The sequence below is a fragment of the Dunckerocampus dactyliophorus genome, chromosome 1 (genome assembly GCF_027744805.1).
Source record: "Dunckerocampus dactyliophorus isolate RoL2022-P2 chromosome 1, RoL_Ddac_1.1, whole genome shotgun sequence".
Classification (NCBI taxonomy): Eukaryota; Metazoa; Chordata; class Actinopteri; order Syngnathiformes; family Syngnathidae; genus Dunckerocampus; species Dunckerocampus dactyliophorus.
The window spans coordinates 51,395,283-51,409,810 of NC_072819.1; the positions used below are offsets into that span (position 1 = coordinate 51,395,283).

The 14,528-nt window shown below is 45.3% G+C and overlaps 1 protein-coding gene across 1 annotated transcript; it reads right to left on the reverse strand.

Annotated features, from left to right (window-relative positions):
• Positions 1-574: 574 nt before the first annotated feature.
• Positions 575-10,402, reverse strand: arpc2 (actin related protein 2/3 complex, subunit 2). The gene is made up of 10 exons (XM_054795060.1): positions 10,187-10,402; positions 9,304-9,338; positions 8,286-8,398; positions 6,001-6,046; positions 5,710-5,896; positions 5,527-5,620; positions 4,748-4,874; positions 4,576-4,676; positions 4,054-4,154; positions 575-1,536 (listed from the first exon to the last, which is right to left on the reverse strand). The coding sequence occupies exons 1-10, from the start codon at positions 10,258-10,260 to the stop codon at positions 1,515-1,517; spliced, it is 900 nt and encodes a 299-aa protein (XP_054651035.1). The 5' UTR covers positions 10,261-10,402; the 3' UTR covers positions 575-1,514.
• Between the last annotated feature and the right edge of the window lie 4,126 nt (positions 10,403-14,528).

A 14,528-nucleotide genomic window follows, 5' to 3' on the forward strand; every position in this document is an offset into this window, starting at 1 on the left:
GTCTTTAGCATTTATCTAAGGCGTCTGTCACGCCTCCCTCTACGGGACACCCCCTCTGATTTGACTGAGAACTACAGGATTTTTAAAAACTGTACAAACTGCAATGTTATGAGCTTCTGAGGCAATTTTAGACATTTTAAGGCCTTAAATTCAAAGTATCAGATACCCTGCGGTAGTTTTCTTGTCCAATTGTGTTTTTGTACGTCACCGGCCAATAAAAGACCACAAATGGCCCCCGGGCCGAGCTCTGGACAGCCCAAACAAAAAACATCCATCTTGGCAAAAAATGATTTAAATTTCAAATAAATTTTAAATGTAACTTTAAAAAAATGTAAGTTCAACTTAACAAAGTCAAGGCTGAAAGTTTCTGCACTTGTTTGAAATAAAGTCACATGATTGCATTCGTTCATTGACATTTGAACATCTTTTACCTGAATTTTACACATTTTAAGGCCTTGAACTCATATTTTTATAATATGTTGCAGGCCAATAAAACACAAGCTGTGTGCCACAAACGGCCCCCAGGCCGGGCTTTGGACACCCTTAGAAACAAAAGAACATCCATACTGGCAAAAAAAGCTGACATTTTTATTTGAAATTTGGAATACATGAAATACATTTTCACTAAATGTTAAAAATGGCATTTCGGTTGAAAAGCGAGACTGAAAGCTTCTGCATTAGCTTGAAATAAAAAGTCACATGACTGCATTTTTAAAATTGGGTTTGAGACCCCACGGACGCTCCCTGGGACCTTTCTACCACGATGTGGCGGGCCGATACAAAGAGATGCGTGCCGCAAACGGCCCCCGGGCCGAGTGTTGGACACCCGAAGAAAAACTAGCATCCATACTGGAAAAAACAGCAATTGTCTTCTGAGGCTGGAAGAGACTTTCCAACATTTGACATGATTGCATTTCTCTAATACGTTGGGGGCCAATCAAAGGAGGACGTGTGCGCCACAAACGGCCCCCAGGCTGAGCTTTGGACACCCCAAGGGAAACATAAACGTGGTCATGACTCCCATTTGTTTAGCATGACTCTTTTATTTTTAGGACACGACAGAGGGGAGGGGTGAAAGCAACACATGAATATTAGGTGGTGGGGGTCAAGTAAGAGAACCAAATGGAGCAAAAGATATTGGATCAAAAATGTTGCCTTTTTCACAGATACATATATATATATATACACACACACACACATATATACATACATATATACATACATATATATATATATATATATGTGTGTGTGTGTGTGTGTGTGTGTGTGTGTGTATATTTGTAGAGGGCTAATGATTCTGCCCCGTTTTCTGCACGTTGAGCCGACCAATTGTGTGATTCGTTAGAAAGAAAGAAAGAAAACAAACAAGACAGAAGAGACGGAGCTGTGTTGTGGGGGGCTGTGTGGGGCATTTTAGAGGCTTCCCGGAGGCCCGTCCAACCAGGCGGCGAGTGGAAGCGTGGTGCGTCGGGATGGGGCCACGGCGGCTTCAGAGGTCCCTCAGGGGCTCCACCTCAGCGGGAGAAGGTCTTCCCACTGACAAAGAGAGGAGGAATGAACACTCAAGGCATTCTGACGCACACACGGCCGTCTTCATCTGTCCACTGCTTTTGTGGGGCGGGGGTTACATTTGGAGTACTCGACTGATGCATTTGCTGAAGTCTAAAGCTTTTCCCAGTAAAAGCCCCTCCCTGGCTGACACACACATGGCTCCTTCAGCACGGAAAGACTCCTGGTGGCTAGGCGTCGCTCCTGAGACGTGACATTAGATGACCTTCACACCGCACGTGTTCAGAGAGGCTGTGAAGCTAAGCTTGGCTTCTGAATACCCTTTCTGCTCGACACTTGGACAGCCGCTGCTACGCTGCTGCAGTTCCTCCAAGCTACAGTGACGTGACGTCAGGAAAATGAGCGCCGTAAAAGGAAACTCCCGTTAGCGTGTTACTAACGTGTTACCTTAGCCAGCCCCAACTATGATATGTTGACTTCACGGAATTCCAGTTACCTCGGAGGAACCTGGAGCCAATGAACCATGATAAACGAGGGCTTCCACGGGCCCAGTAGTCCAATACAAACATTAGCACCAGAAACGTAAATACTGTATATCTTTTCATGATCATATTCAACACTAGGGGGTGCCACCTTCAAGTGGGGAGTAAATGACACAACAAAAATATCAACACTTTTGTTTTTGCTCCCAATTTTTACGAGATGAAGTCAAACATGTCAAACTTGTTCCACATCCACAATATCAGCATTTCTCTCCAATGTTGTTGACTGAGATCATCCATCCCACCTCTCAGGTGTGCCTTAGACTTCCCACAATAAAAGACACTATGAAATGTGCAGTTTTGTTTTATTGCCTCGTGCAGTGCAACACATGTCCTGAGGTTGTGGAATGTTGGTCCACTCCTCTTCAATGGCTGTGCCAAGTTGCTAATATTGGCTGGAACTGGTACCCGCTGTCGTATACGCCCATCCAGGGCATCCAAACATGCTCCATGGGTGACACATCCTGTGAGTATGCTGGCCATGCAAGAACTGGGACGTTTTCAGCTTCCAAGAATCGTGTGCAGATCCTTGCACCATGGGGCCGTGCATTACCCTGCTGCAGCGTGAGGTGATGTTCTTGGATGTGTGGCACAACAATGGGCCTCAGGATCTCGTCACGGTGTCTCTGTGCATTCAAAAAGCCATCAATAAAATGCACCCGTGTTCTTCATCCATAACCATAACCCCACCGCCACCACAGGCCACTCCATCCACAACACTGGCATCAGAAAACCCTCACCCACACGACGCCACACACGTCGTCTGCCATCTGCCCTGAACCGTGTAAACCGGGATTCATCCGTGAAGAGAACACCTCCCCAACGTGCCAGACGCCATTGAATGTGAGCAATTGCCCACTCGAGTCGATTACTACGACGAACTGGAGTCAGGTCGAGACCCCGATGACGACGATGAGCATGCAGATGAGACGGTTTCTGACAGTTTGTGTAGAAATTCTTTGGTTGTGCAAACCGATTGTTTCAGCAGCTGGCTGGTCTCAGACCATCTTGGAGTTGAACATGCTGGACGTGGAGGTCCTGGGCTGGTGTGGTTACACGTGGTCTGCGGTTGTCAGGCTGGTTGGATGTGCTGCCAAATTCTCTGACACGCCTTTGGAGACGTCTTATGGTGGAGAAATGAACATTCAACACACGAGCAACACCTCTGCTTGACATTCCTGCTGTCAGATGCCAACTGCACGCTCCTCAAACCTTGCCACATCTGTGGTATTGTGCTGTGTGATAAAACTGCACAATTCAGAGTGGCTTTTCATTGTGGGCAGTCTAAGGCACGCCTGTCACTAATCATGGTGCCTAATCAGCATGTTGATATGCACACCTGTGAGGTGGGATGGATGATCTCAGCAAAGGAGAAGTGCTCACCATCTCACATTTAGACACGTTTGTCAACAATATCAGAGAAAAATGCTGATATTGTGGATGTGGCAAACGTTTTAGATCTTTAAGGTCATCTCATAACAAAATGGGAGCAAAAACAAAAGTGTTGCGTTGATATTTTTGTTGAGTGTACATATATCTCAGCCTGCTTACAAAAGCTACAACTAGAAAAGCACTCACAGAAAAGAAGCGCATACCTCCACCAAATGCCATTGTTCCCCCCAAAGAAATATTATCTATATATTATATTATCTACATATTTAGATTGCTAATCTTAGCATGCTAACACCTACCACAATAGTGCTAAGTCTTTATACAAGTGTCTAGCTATGAAAATGGCTAAAAATGCTAGTAATGCTAAAATGTTCTTCTAAAAATGGTTGATTGAACATCATTAGCTGCAATGTGTGTTTATCATCCAAGGCTGTCGCCAGCTGCTTTGATGATCACCAACTGCAACGCTCGAAGCGACACGAAAGAAGAGCAAGCGACGTCGCAACACGTCGTCTTCGTGTTAGCATGCGGTGGGCTGTTTACGCTACAAGGACGGCGCTGAGAGGCTTTCTTCTGTTAACCTGAGCAGGGACAGGGAGAGGCTACGTACGAGATCGTCTTCATCTCCTTCTTCTCGGCGTCAGGTCGGGCGCGGTTCAGAACCTTGAGGAAGTCTGACGTCTTGGCCCTCATGCGCGTGTGAATGTAGGCCTGCGGAGGAAGGAGTTGCACAGGGACACATCATTTATTGCTTTTTTTCTCTCTACCCAGGACACTAGTGTAGTGTTTGCTCTTGTCTTCAAGACACGGGCGCCCATCCATAAATCTGTCAAACCGCCCCGCAGGCTCCTGTCTGTCTGTCCCCAAAACATCCAACTTCATTATCTAGCGACGGGACAGATGACGTGGCACAAGTCAAACACACGCTTGACATTAAAGCGGCTCAAAAAAGCCGTCTGAGCAGCGTTGACGATGGACGGGTCCATTAAGGAAGTAGGAGTCGTGTACTCAAAGGCCCACCGCCAGCTCTAAACTGGCTCTATGACTGCACGGGTGGCGCCTTAAGAGCCTGCAATTAGAGCAGAACTTATGACCCCTTATCAGACGACAACAACACAGACTTCCTGCTCACCTTGGAGCACTTGATGTGGTAGTGCAGGTAGTCCCTGAAGGTGTGGATGAGGTTGATGGTGTTGTCTCTGGCGTTGGCGTTGGTGTGACGAGGGAAGAGGACTGCAAACAACACAGCAGGCCTTCGTCAACATCACGCCGCTTGTGGCCGACAGTGACATGATGGAACCCACCGAAGGTGATGTATCCGATGTTGTCCCCGACGGCCGCGTCCGTGTCCTTGAGTTCCAGAGGCGGCTCCCTGTGGCTGAACAGCACCTGGGGGGCCGTGTGGCTGGCTCGCCGCCCCTCCTTGAACTCCTACATTGATAAACGGGTTGGTCACTTTGCAGTCGCCCACGGCAGCTTTCATACAGCCAGCAGACCCTCCATCAGTATGTGCTCGTACTGTTGCACTTCCTAAACCACAGGTATCCAAAGTGCGGCCCGGGGGCCATTCTCGGTCTGCAGTAATGATGTGTTGATGGATACTAAAAGCCATTCTCAAATGTGGATATGTTCATGTACTCTATACGTGTAATGATATATTTTGTAGTACAGTTGTACTTGCCAAGGTCTGTGGGTGGATCACAGCTTTTGTCTTGACTCAGTGTTAAAGCAAAGGCAATATTTCCCACTTTGACATTTGCTCTAACTTCTTTAATACTTGGGGTAGAGAAGTGAATGAGGTATCAAAGTAAAGTTCAGGTCATGTTTTATCAGATGGAATTCATCACAGACTTCATTTAATTCAACCTGTTCATTTATTCATTCATTCATTCATTCATTCATTCATTCAATCTGAAGTCTGGTTGCATTCCATCCAAATCAAATGTGAACATTTCCTATCCATATTTCAACGAGGCAGGTTGAAGCTGGAAGAGTTCCCATTCCAATTCAGTATGCAATATTTGGACTCATTTCAGATCTCACACACACACACACACACACACACACACACACACACACACACCTGCATGAAGACTTTCCCGATGATGACGTCATCGTCGTCTTTGAAGACTGTGCTGAACACCACCGTCACCCGGTCCTTCTTGGCCTCCACATACCTGCGGGCAACCAAGAGCCGTTCCACACGTTTACCACGGATGACACGCATCTGAAGGCACACCACTGACAGGTCAAGTCTTGCACGTACATGGACTCGTCATCTCTGTAGTGGACCACGGCCCTCTTCTCGCCCTCTTTGCCCTCCTCCTGGAACTTGAAGTACTTTTCAAAAACAGAGGCAAAGCAGTTCCTCTTCAGCATCCCTGCTTGGTGCACCACCTCGTCTTTGTTGCCTGGCAGAGCGTCCAGGTCGTAGAGGAGCGACACGTTGTAGCCTGCAAGGAACCACACCATCACTTTGTGGGACAAACGTTGGGAAGCAGACGTGAAGCGGCAGGTGGAGACTGGCGTGACATGGCAGACATCCACATAGACGTACCGGACTCTGGTGAAACCAGGAAACTCCCGTAGACTCTCTTCAGCAGCTGAAAACACCACCAAAGGTATCAGTACACGCCCGAAAAAACACTACAAGTGTTGTAGTTGCTCTCCACTGTGTCTTTTGGAAAATGGGTGGAAAGTTATTTGGGCCGGCAGCTGTTTGAAAAATGGAATAATTACATGTGGCGGTACAAGGAACCCCCCTGCGACTGGAAGGTGGGCCTTGTCTCTAATAGTTACTTGTCATTGTGGAAACGACGGACAGCCTCAGTCATATGATGCTTGATGTGATCAGGAATGGCAGCGATAAAGCTCAGTAGGGTACGGTACAGTACTAGCAAACTAGCCAACTGTGTGAGCTGCTTGCTAACCACCAATGAACAATAGAAGAAGAAGAAGATTCTAACAAAATTAGAACGCTGAGAGTGTTTAAAATGTGAGAAAATGCTAATGGCTGTCTGAGAAAAGGGTGTAAAGTGTATGGTGGGGGCTTTTACAGCCTTAAAACACATAGAATCATTGGCTACTTCACGGATTTCACTTATTGCGGGCTATTTTTGGAACCTATCCCCCGCGGTAAAGGAGGGAACACTTTGTATCGTATATCATCGTGAAGAATAAAAAAGGCGCTGAAGCGTTCATACAGCGGCTGCAACTCCGTCAGCATTTCCTTGCCTGTGGCGAGCGTGCCTCAGAGGCACTTCCTGTTTCTACTGGAGGCCTCAGCAGCTGTGTGGCTTTCTTTTTCCTTACATGGCAGCAGAGTACTGCAGACCTCACTGTCCTATTTTCTGATACCGTATTTTCACAACCATAAAGCGTACCGTATTAAAAGGCGCAGTGTCAGCTACAGGTGCTATTTTTGTATTTAACACATACACAAGGCGCACCGTGCTATTGGGCGCAGGTATGCATGGTAATACATACCGACTTAACAAGCCCACTTGAAATCAGGATGGTCATCACTCAACACAACAGTCTAAGTCATGGTGCACAACTAAAAACATCACACAGCAACGCAAACACAGACAAGACATTACCTCTATTTTTGCAGAACAATAACTAACAACTATGTAGCTCAAACATGTAACTTTAAGAGCATTTGTACCAAAACACAACCGCAAAGCACGCTGGGGAACAGGAAGTGCTCCCCAGCAAAACACTACCGCAAAGCACGCCGGGGAACGACGCGACAATACGCTAGCATGCTTGCTATTGTATGTTTTTAAAAAGCCAGCGAGAGCAAAACTGAGTTGGGTTGTACTTTATTGAAGTATTTAACAATGTACTCACGTTATTTTTGATAAATCCTAATCCACAAATCCATCAAAGTCCTCATCTTTTATATCCCAAATGAAGTTCTCCATCAAACACGGCAGGTTCCCTGTCGTCATTGTCAGTCAGTCTGGTTGTCATGTGGCGCCTCAGAAATGATGCTGGCTTTTGTGAAAGCTCGAACAGTGCATCAGACACGTTAGCCCAAGCATCCACAATCCATTAGTGAAGCTGTGTTAGCTAGCTGTCATCTATCGCTCCCACGGCGCTCGCAACGTAACTTTAAACGCTGTGTTTACACCGATGTCCAGCGGTTGGAGTTCCCTCGTCAAGCCTCCCGGAATGATGTTAAGCTCCAGGTTCATTTGTGGTGACGCGTGTGAAAAAACATCCAGTTTCTTTCCATACACGTCACTCAGCCATTTTCTCCTTCCAGACGCTTTGGTCCGGCTGGAAACTTTTCTTTAGGCAGCGTCAGCGTCTACCACAGGTAGCAGTTTCTGTCCATTACCATGGCAACCAAGCACAACAGTAAAAGCCGACTTCTCGTGTCCCGTTGTGTGTATCTACCGTGCTGGTCTTCTCTACAGTGTGGTTCACCAGGATGTGGAAAGTGAGCGGCACGTCGTCCATGTTGGCGATGTAGTTGGATGGATAGATGGCGCCATTTCATAATAAAAATATACTTCTATAACTACTGGGGCGTGCCTTTAGCGTCCTCAGTCACGTCCACCTTTCCTTTCCTCTATACAAGCAGCGTGTCGGCAGGCTCCCAGTCAGTCGAGCGGAGCGCTCATAAAAGTCACGCAGCAACACTTACAGATTTTGGAACTCGGTACACACATACGGCGCTCCGCATTATAAGGCGCCCCGCCCATTTTGGACAAAATTTAAGACTTTTAAGTGTGCCTTGTGGTCGTGAAAATACGGTACTTGAAAGTAGGAATACAGTATCTCCTGTGTGTGTGTGTGTGTGTGTGTGTGTGTGTGTGTGTGCGTGTGTCGCACCTCGTCGGCCCCATGCTCCTGTAGCTCCTTGTAGAACTTCAGGGAGATGCTGACCATCACTTTGGTCTTATCTCCATTAGGATTGGAGATGTGGTACAAGACACCATCAAAGTCTACAAGAGAAGAACAGTGATATCCCGACATCATGACCCTATGCACCTGTACTGCTCTGACAATGTGTCAACTCCCTCCTCAGTTCCCCACCACTGCCAAGGCCACCTACCGTGATGGACACATTGGTCAACATCTGGCATATCTGCCATTCAGTGTCTATCCAAGCATCAAAGTCTTCAAATGCAACAGCCGTAGCGTTCAACCAGGGGTGACCAAAGCGCATTTTTTTATTGACACGTTCTAAAAATGAGGGATGTTCCCATCAGGGTTTTATGCTGCCAATTATGATATTGATCACCCGCGACTGAAATCGGCCAAAACCGATCACATTGGACTGCTGTGTCATGGTGCGGGGGGCTCACACGGGAAGTGCTGCTCTAAACGCTGGTTGTTTATACTAGGGACCGCCAATAAATTACTATTACGCCGAGGACAGTTTAAGAAAGTCATATATTCAAAATCACAGCACAAATGAATCTATAACCGTGTCACATGATTAGTCCTACCCTCAAAGTATTTTGCATGCCCATTTTTTCGAATTTTATCTTTTATTGGGCGGACTTTTATTGGGTCTTTTATTGGATTAGGGATCTGACTAACAGGTTTGTTACAATATTGCTGCCCATGCTGTGTAATAAAAAAGTACATGCTTTGAAGAGATATTTCCACAACCATATTCAATTGCACACGTTCATGTTTGTAACAAAGGCTTATTATTAAGAAACACAGACACACACACACACACACACACACACACACACACAAAGGATTGGTACCGGATCGGATCAGATCGGCAGGACTATAAATAACATCAGATGGGAAGCCAATAAATGTGTATGGGACATCCCTATTTTGGGCTTAAGAAAACAGTGGAGAGGCTGCAGGAGGACAAGTCCTGTCTTACCTGCAAACGTCACATCAACAGCCTCTGGCTTCGTTCTGCAAGAAAGACATCAAGTGTGCGTTTTTAAAGTAGTCCAACAGATTTGATACCTAACCAACAACAGCAGCGTGGTTGACATCATGTCAACACTCAGCATGCTTAGGCAAGCAACAGATGCTGGCACTTTCCAACCTGCAAAAAATACACCTCAGGGTTTGGTTCACAAACTAGGACTTTAGGAGGTGGGTTCTATGCATGTTCCGAAAGACTGCATCTCGAACTGTGCAGCGCAGACTTGACTCAGCTTGACTTCTGGAATGCGGAAGCTGCGCTAGCTAACTACCGCTGTCTGGCTCTGTGGTGCTTTAAGAGGCAAAACTAATTATTATTATTATTTTATCTAAACCGGCGACTGCTGTACAAGCAATTCAATTACTTCCACTGTAGACAAATGTGATGTAATACCATTAAAAACACATCAAAGAGCGTAACCGAAAACGGTGTCCCGTTACAAATAAACAGATTAGCTTGCTATATCAGCTTTCTTTACGCAACTTATTCGCCTGCAGCTACTTTGTTTTAAAATGTAGCATTTATCAAGCCAGTTGTGTCAAGCGAACGGTAAGGGGGGGCGGAATGAACCGGGGTTGACAACACGGATCGTTGAGACACACCCCAGCTACTGGCGAATCAGCCGTAGCCGACAGTCAAGCTCATTCAGGGCTCGTTTTCCCCCCTCCCCGCATTACTGCGACTTTACTGACTCTCCCAGTTCTGTAGACTTTAATCTGACCCGGTACACAATCGCATGCATCATCAACGACTGCACCCATAAGCAGGGAAATGCTAAAAGGGAAGCTAGCCGCGGTTAGCAATGCTAGCCAGGTGTAACAATGATTCTCACCCGTTTGACGCGCTATCGAACTTCAACGACAGCGTCTCTTCTATGATGCGGTTATTGATTTCTAACAGGATCATCGCAGTGGATAGTCGAGTCAAACAAGACGGAGGCTAATCGCAGCAATTCCGATAAGGCTACTCTCTATTTGTGTCAAATCCTGCTCAATGTTTCCTCCTCCCTTGACAGACCAGACCGCTTCCGCCGAGGCTTCTTCCGCCTGTCACTTCCGCGTATTTGACACTCTGGACCCCATTAGACATAGTAGTCCTCGGTGTTGCCTGTAAGAAATTCGTAATAACAAATAAAAGCCATAGTAGTATATTTTATATGCTTTTTCTTGACGTTCTTTTTATGAAGTTACATTGAGGAACCTGACTTGTTGACGCTTGCAGAATTCAACACGCCCGAAAAGGAGAAGGGAGAAGCAGAGCTTATTTTCGGCATCTTTCTTAATGACCATTTATTCCCACCGCGTGTTTAACGTGTTGATGCTTTGAATAATTCACGTGCTCATATTTTGTCATCAGTCGTTTGGTTTCTGTATTTTGGTGTCATTTTTTAATGAGTAAAGAAAATAATATAGATTGTGGAACAACAGATTGATACCTCATGCAGTGGCAAAAGTGTTGAAAAAAAGTCAAATGAAAGTAGAAAAAATGGCAAGAAGTAAAGCTTGTGCTACAAAGGAAAAGAAAAGAAGAGCAAAATGTGTTCAGATAAAGATCAAATAATCCGGTTAAAATGGCTACATTGCACATAAAGAAAGAAACATTTGTATGGATTATTAATAGGATCATGACAAGAGTTCAAATAAGCAGAGAGGTTAAAGATGCCTGAATAAACAAGTCAGTGCTGGGGTAGAAATCTGAGAGAACCGTATCATTCATAAAGAAAATGAAGACATAACGTCTATCTGCAAATCTAATCATTACATTATATGTAAAATATGGGACGGCAGTAGACCGGAAGGTTGGCGGTTGGATCCTCGCTCCCTCCCACCCAGTCACTGTGGCTGTGTCCCTGGGCAAGACACTTCACTCACCTTGCCTGCAGTGCTGCCCATGCTGGTGTATGAATGCCAATGAATGTTTGGTGGTGGTCGGAGAGGCTGTGGGCGTGAACTGGCAGTCACGTTTCCGTCAGACTACCCCAGGTCAGCTGTGACCACAGATGTAGATTACCACTACCAATGTGTGGCTGAGGAGTGAATGAATAATGGCTTCACTTCATTGTGCATCGCTTTGGGTGCCTTGAAAAGCACTATGACATCTAATCCATTATTATTATTATTATTATTAATATCACTAATGATGCATTTGGTTTGTATTTTGATTGATTTATTTTTAATCAACACAAATGTTTTAAACAAAGTAAAAACTTTTATGGATGCTGCTTTGCGTTTGTTTAAGGAATGTCGTAAACAAGCACGCTGACGTGATGTGTTGTCTTTGCATCTCGTCCGTCAGTCAAAAGGCACTCAAGTCGTAAATTGTCCTTCTGACAAAACACCAGTCAAATACATCTCTGTCCCGAGTGTACATAATTAGAGGGCATGTGAAGCTTTTTTTTTCAGCAACACAAAAGGTCAACAAGACAGTACAGGATGTATGACTAACTTTTGTGACAACTCATCTTACGATTCAGGCTGTCTCGGCCGGCTGGAAATTACAGAAAATACAAAGTGTCGCAACAAAAACACCTCACTGAGATCTGAATATGCGATGTATATTTCTAACCTTGACTCGCTGTCTTTGTTTTCTTTCATATATAAATACATCTTAAATAAATACCCAACAAACTATGACAGGAAAACAGAAGATTGTGCTGCTTTGTAAAAGACAGCTAAAATAAATGACTGTTTTTTCCCACGCTGAAGTTAACACTTACGACACAGAAGGTGTAAAACAAGGTTAAAAAAAACTAAAAAACTTTCAGGAATATTTGTAAATGAGATCAATTTCTGCTTTAATCCAGACCCCAAAAACAACAATTAAGAGAGAGGGGATGCAACAGACTCTCATCATGTTAAGTAGGGATGTCCCGATCTCATCCTCAGGATCGGGATTGGCTGTCAATCTCTTGTATTTTGAAGATTGGATAATATCGGCTTGCGCCACAAGATTGGGCTGATTCGGCTGCTGTATATGCTGAGATCTACCTGCTGCACAGATCACTGCTACACCTGGAGGACAGCGGGAGCGCTGTGAGGGTCATGTTTTTTGACTTCTCCAGTGCCTTCAACACCATCCAGCCGTCACTACTCAGAGTGAAGATGGAGAGTGTGGGAGTAGACCAACACCTGACTGCATGGCTTATAGACTACCTCACCAACAGACCACAGTATGTGAGGCTCCGTCACTGTGTGTCTGACATGGTACTCTGCAGCACAGGTGCCCCTCAGGGTACGGTGCTCTCCCCTTTCCTCTTCACCATCTACACCTCGGACTTCACACACAACTCCACACAGTGTCACATCCAGAAGTTCTCTGATGACACAGCCATTGTTGGTTGTGTTTCAGAGGGGAATGATCTGGAATACAGGACGGTCATCAGGGACTTTGTCAGCTGGAGTGAGCTTAACCAGCTGCAACTCAACACCAGCAAGAGAAAGGAGATGATCATTAACTTCCAGAGGAAAACATCTCACTTCACACCGGTGAACATCCAGGGAGCGGACATAGAGTTGGTAGACAGCTACAAATTCCTGGGTGTTCACCTTAACAACAAACTGGACTGGTCCGTCAACACCCACGCCCTCTACAAGAAGGGCCAGAGTCGCCTCCACCTGCTGAGGAGACTGAGGTCCTTTGGTTTGTGCAGGACTCTTTTACGGACCTTTTATGACTCTGTGGTGGCCTCAGCCATCTTCTATGCTGTGGGCTGCTGGAGAGGGGGCAGCACGGACAGGGACAGGAGCAGGATCAATAGGCTGATCAGGAGAGCGAGCTCTGTCCTGGACGGTCCTCTGGACTCCGTGGAGGAAGTGGGGGAGAGAAGGATGTTGGCTAAGCTGACATCCATCATGGACAACACCTCTCACCCGCTACATGACACTGTGGGTTCTCTTAGCAGCTCCTTCAGCAGCAGACTGTTACACCCACGGTGTAAGAAGGAGAGGTTCCGCAGGTCCTTCATACCGACCGCTGTCAGGCTCTACAACACCTGCACCAGCTGAACCATGTTGTAGTCACTATGTATTCTTTACTTGCGTATCTTGCTTGCTGCTGTAACAAGTGAATTTCCCCGCTGTGGGATAAATAAATAAATGGTGGGCGTGGCCACCCCACTGGCCATCTAGACATTTCAGGTATCAACTTATTGCGCCCCCATGTGAGCTATGGTCTCACCTTGGCCACCACAATCAAACATTTCTGGCTCCGCCATGGCTGACACGGGAAGTGCTGCTCTAACCTGGTTGGTTATACTAGGGACCATCAATAAATTACTAGAGTTTGTTAAGAAAAATGTCATATTTTCTGAATCACACCAAAAATGGATCTCTAACCTTTTCAAATGGTCAGTCCTACCCTAAAAGTATTTTGCATGCCCATTTACTACAATTTGATATTTTATTGGGTGGACTTTTATTGGCTCTTTTATTGGATTCAGGACCTGACACACAGAGGTTTGTTGTTGGTGGTCATGCTGTGGAATAAAAAAGTACATTCTTTAAATACTTTGGTTGCATTATTTTTAATGTGTTGAAGGGATATTTGCATAACCATGTTCAAGTCCACACATTCATGTTTGTTACAAAAGCTTATTATTAAAAAAAAAAGAGAAGAAAAAGCATCGCTACCGGATCGGATCGGCAAGACTATAAAAAAATTAGATCGGATCGGAAGGCAAAAAACGTGGATCGGAACATCCCTAATGTTATTATTTGAGCACATGCTCTTCTACAGGCACAAGTTCTTCATCCGTCTCAGACCGAAAATTTACAAAGTAAATCACGTGACATTGTTCTCTGTGGGGTTAGGCATAGGTGAAATATTTCAACTGGTTATTCTTATTAAGTTTTATAAGGTCCACACTTATTACATTCGCGCTTTTCCACACTGGTGCAAAAGTAAATGCTAAGTGTAAATATGGACGTGCATCAATTGAGACACAGTGACAGAATTCCATTAAAAAATACAATATCCAAAAAATATTTTGTTAAAAACATGAATATTGATGAATTAATTAATAATTCTTGTTCATTGTATTAGGTATTTATTACACATTATGTCGTACATCACGAGTTACCGTGGATCGATCGCAAAAACGTCACTTTGTAGTTGTCATGTAACATCAGTCAGCTGACATTAAGCTCCGCTCTTGATTCGCTGGTGCACCTCGCGTG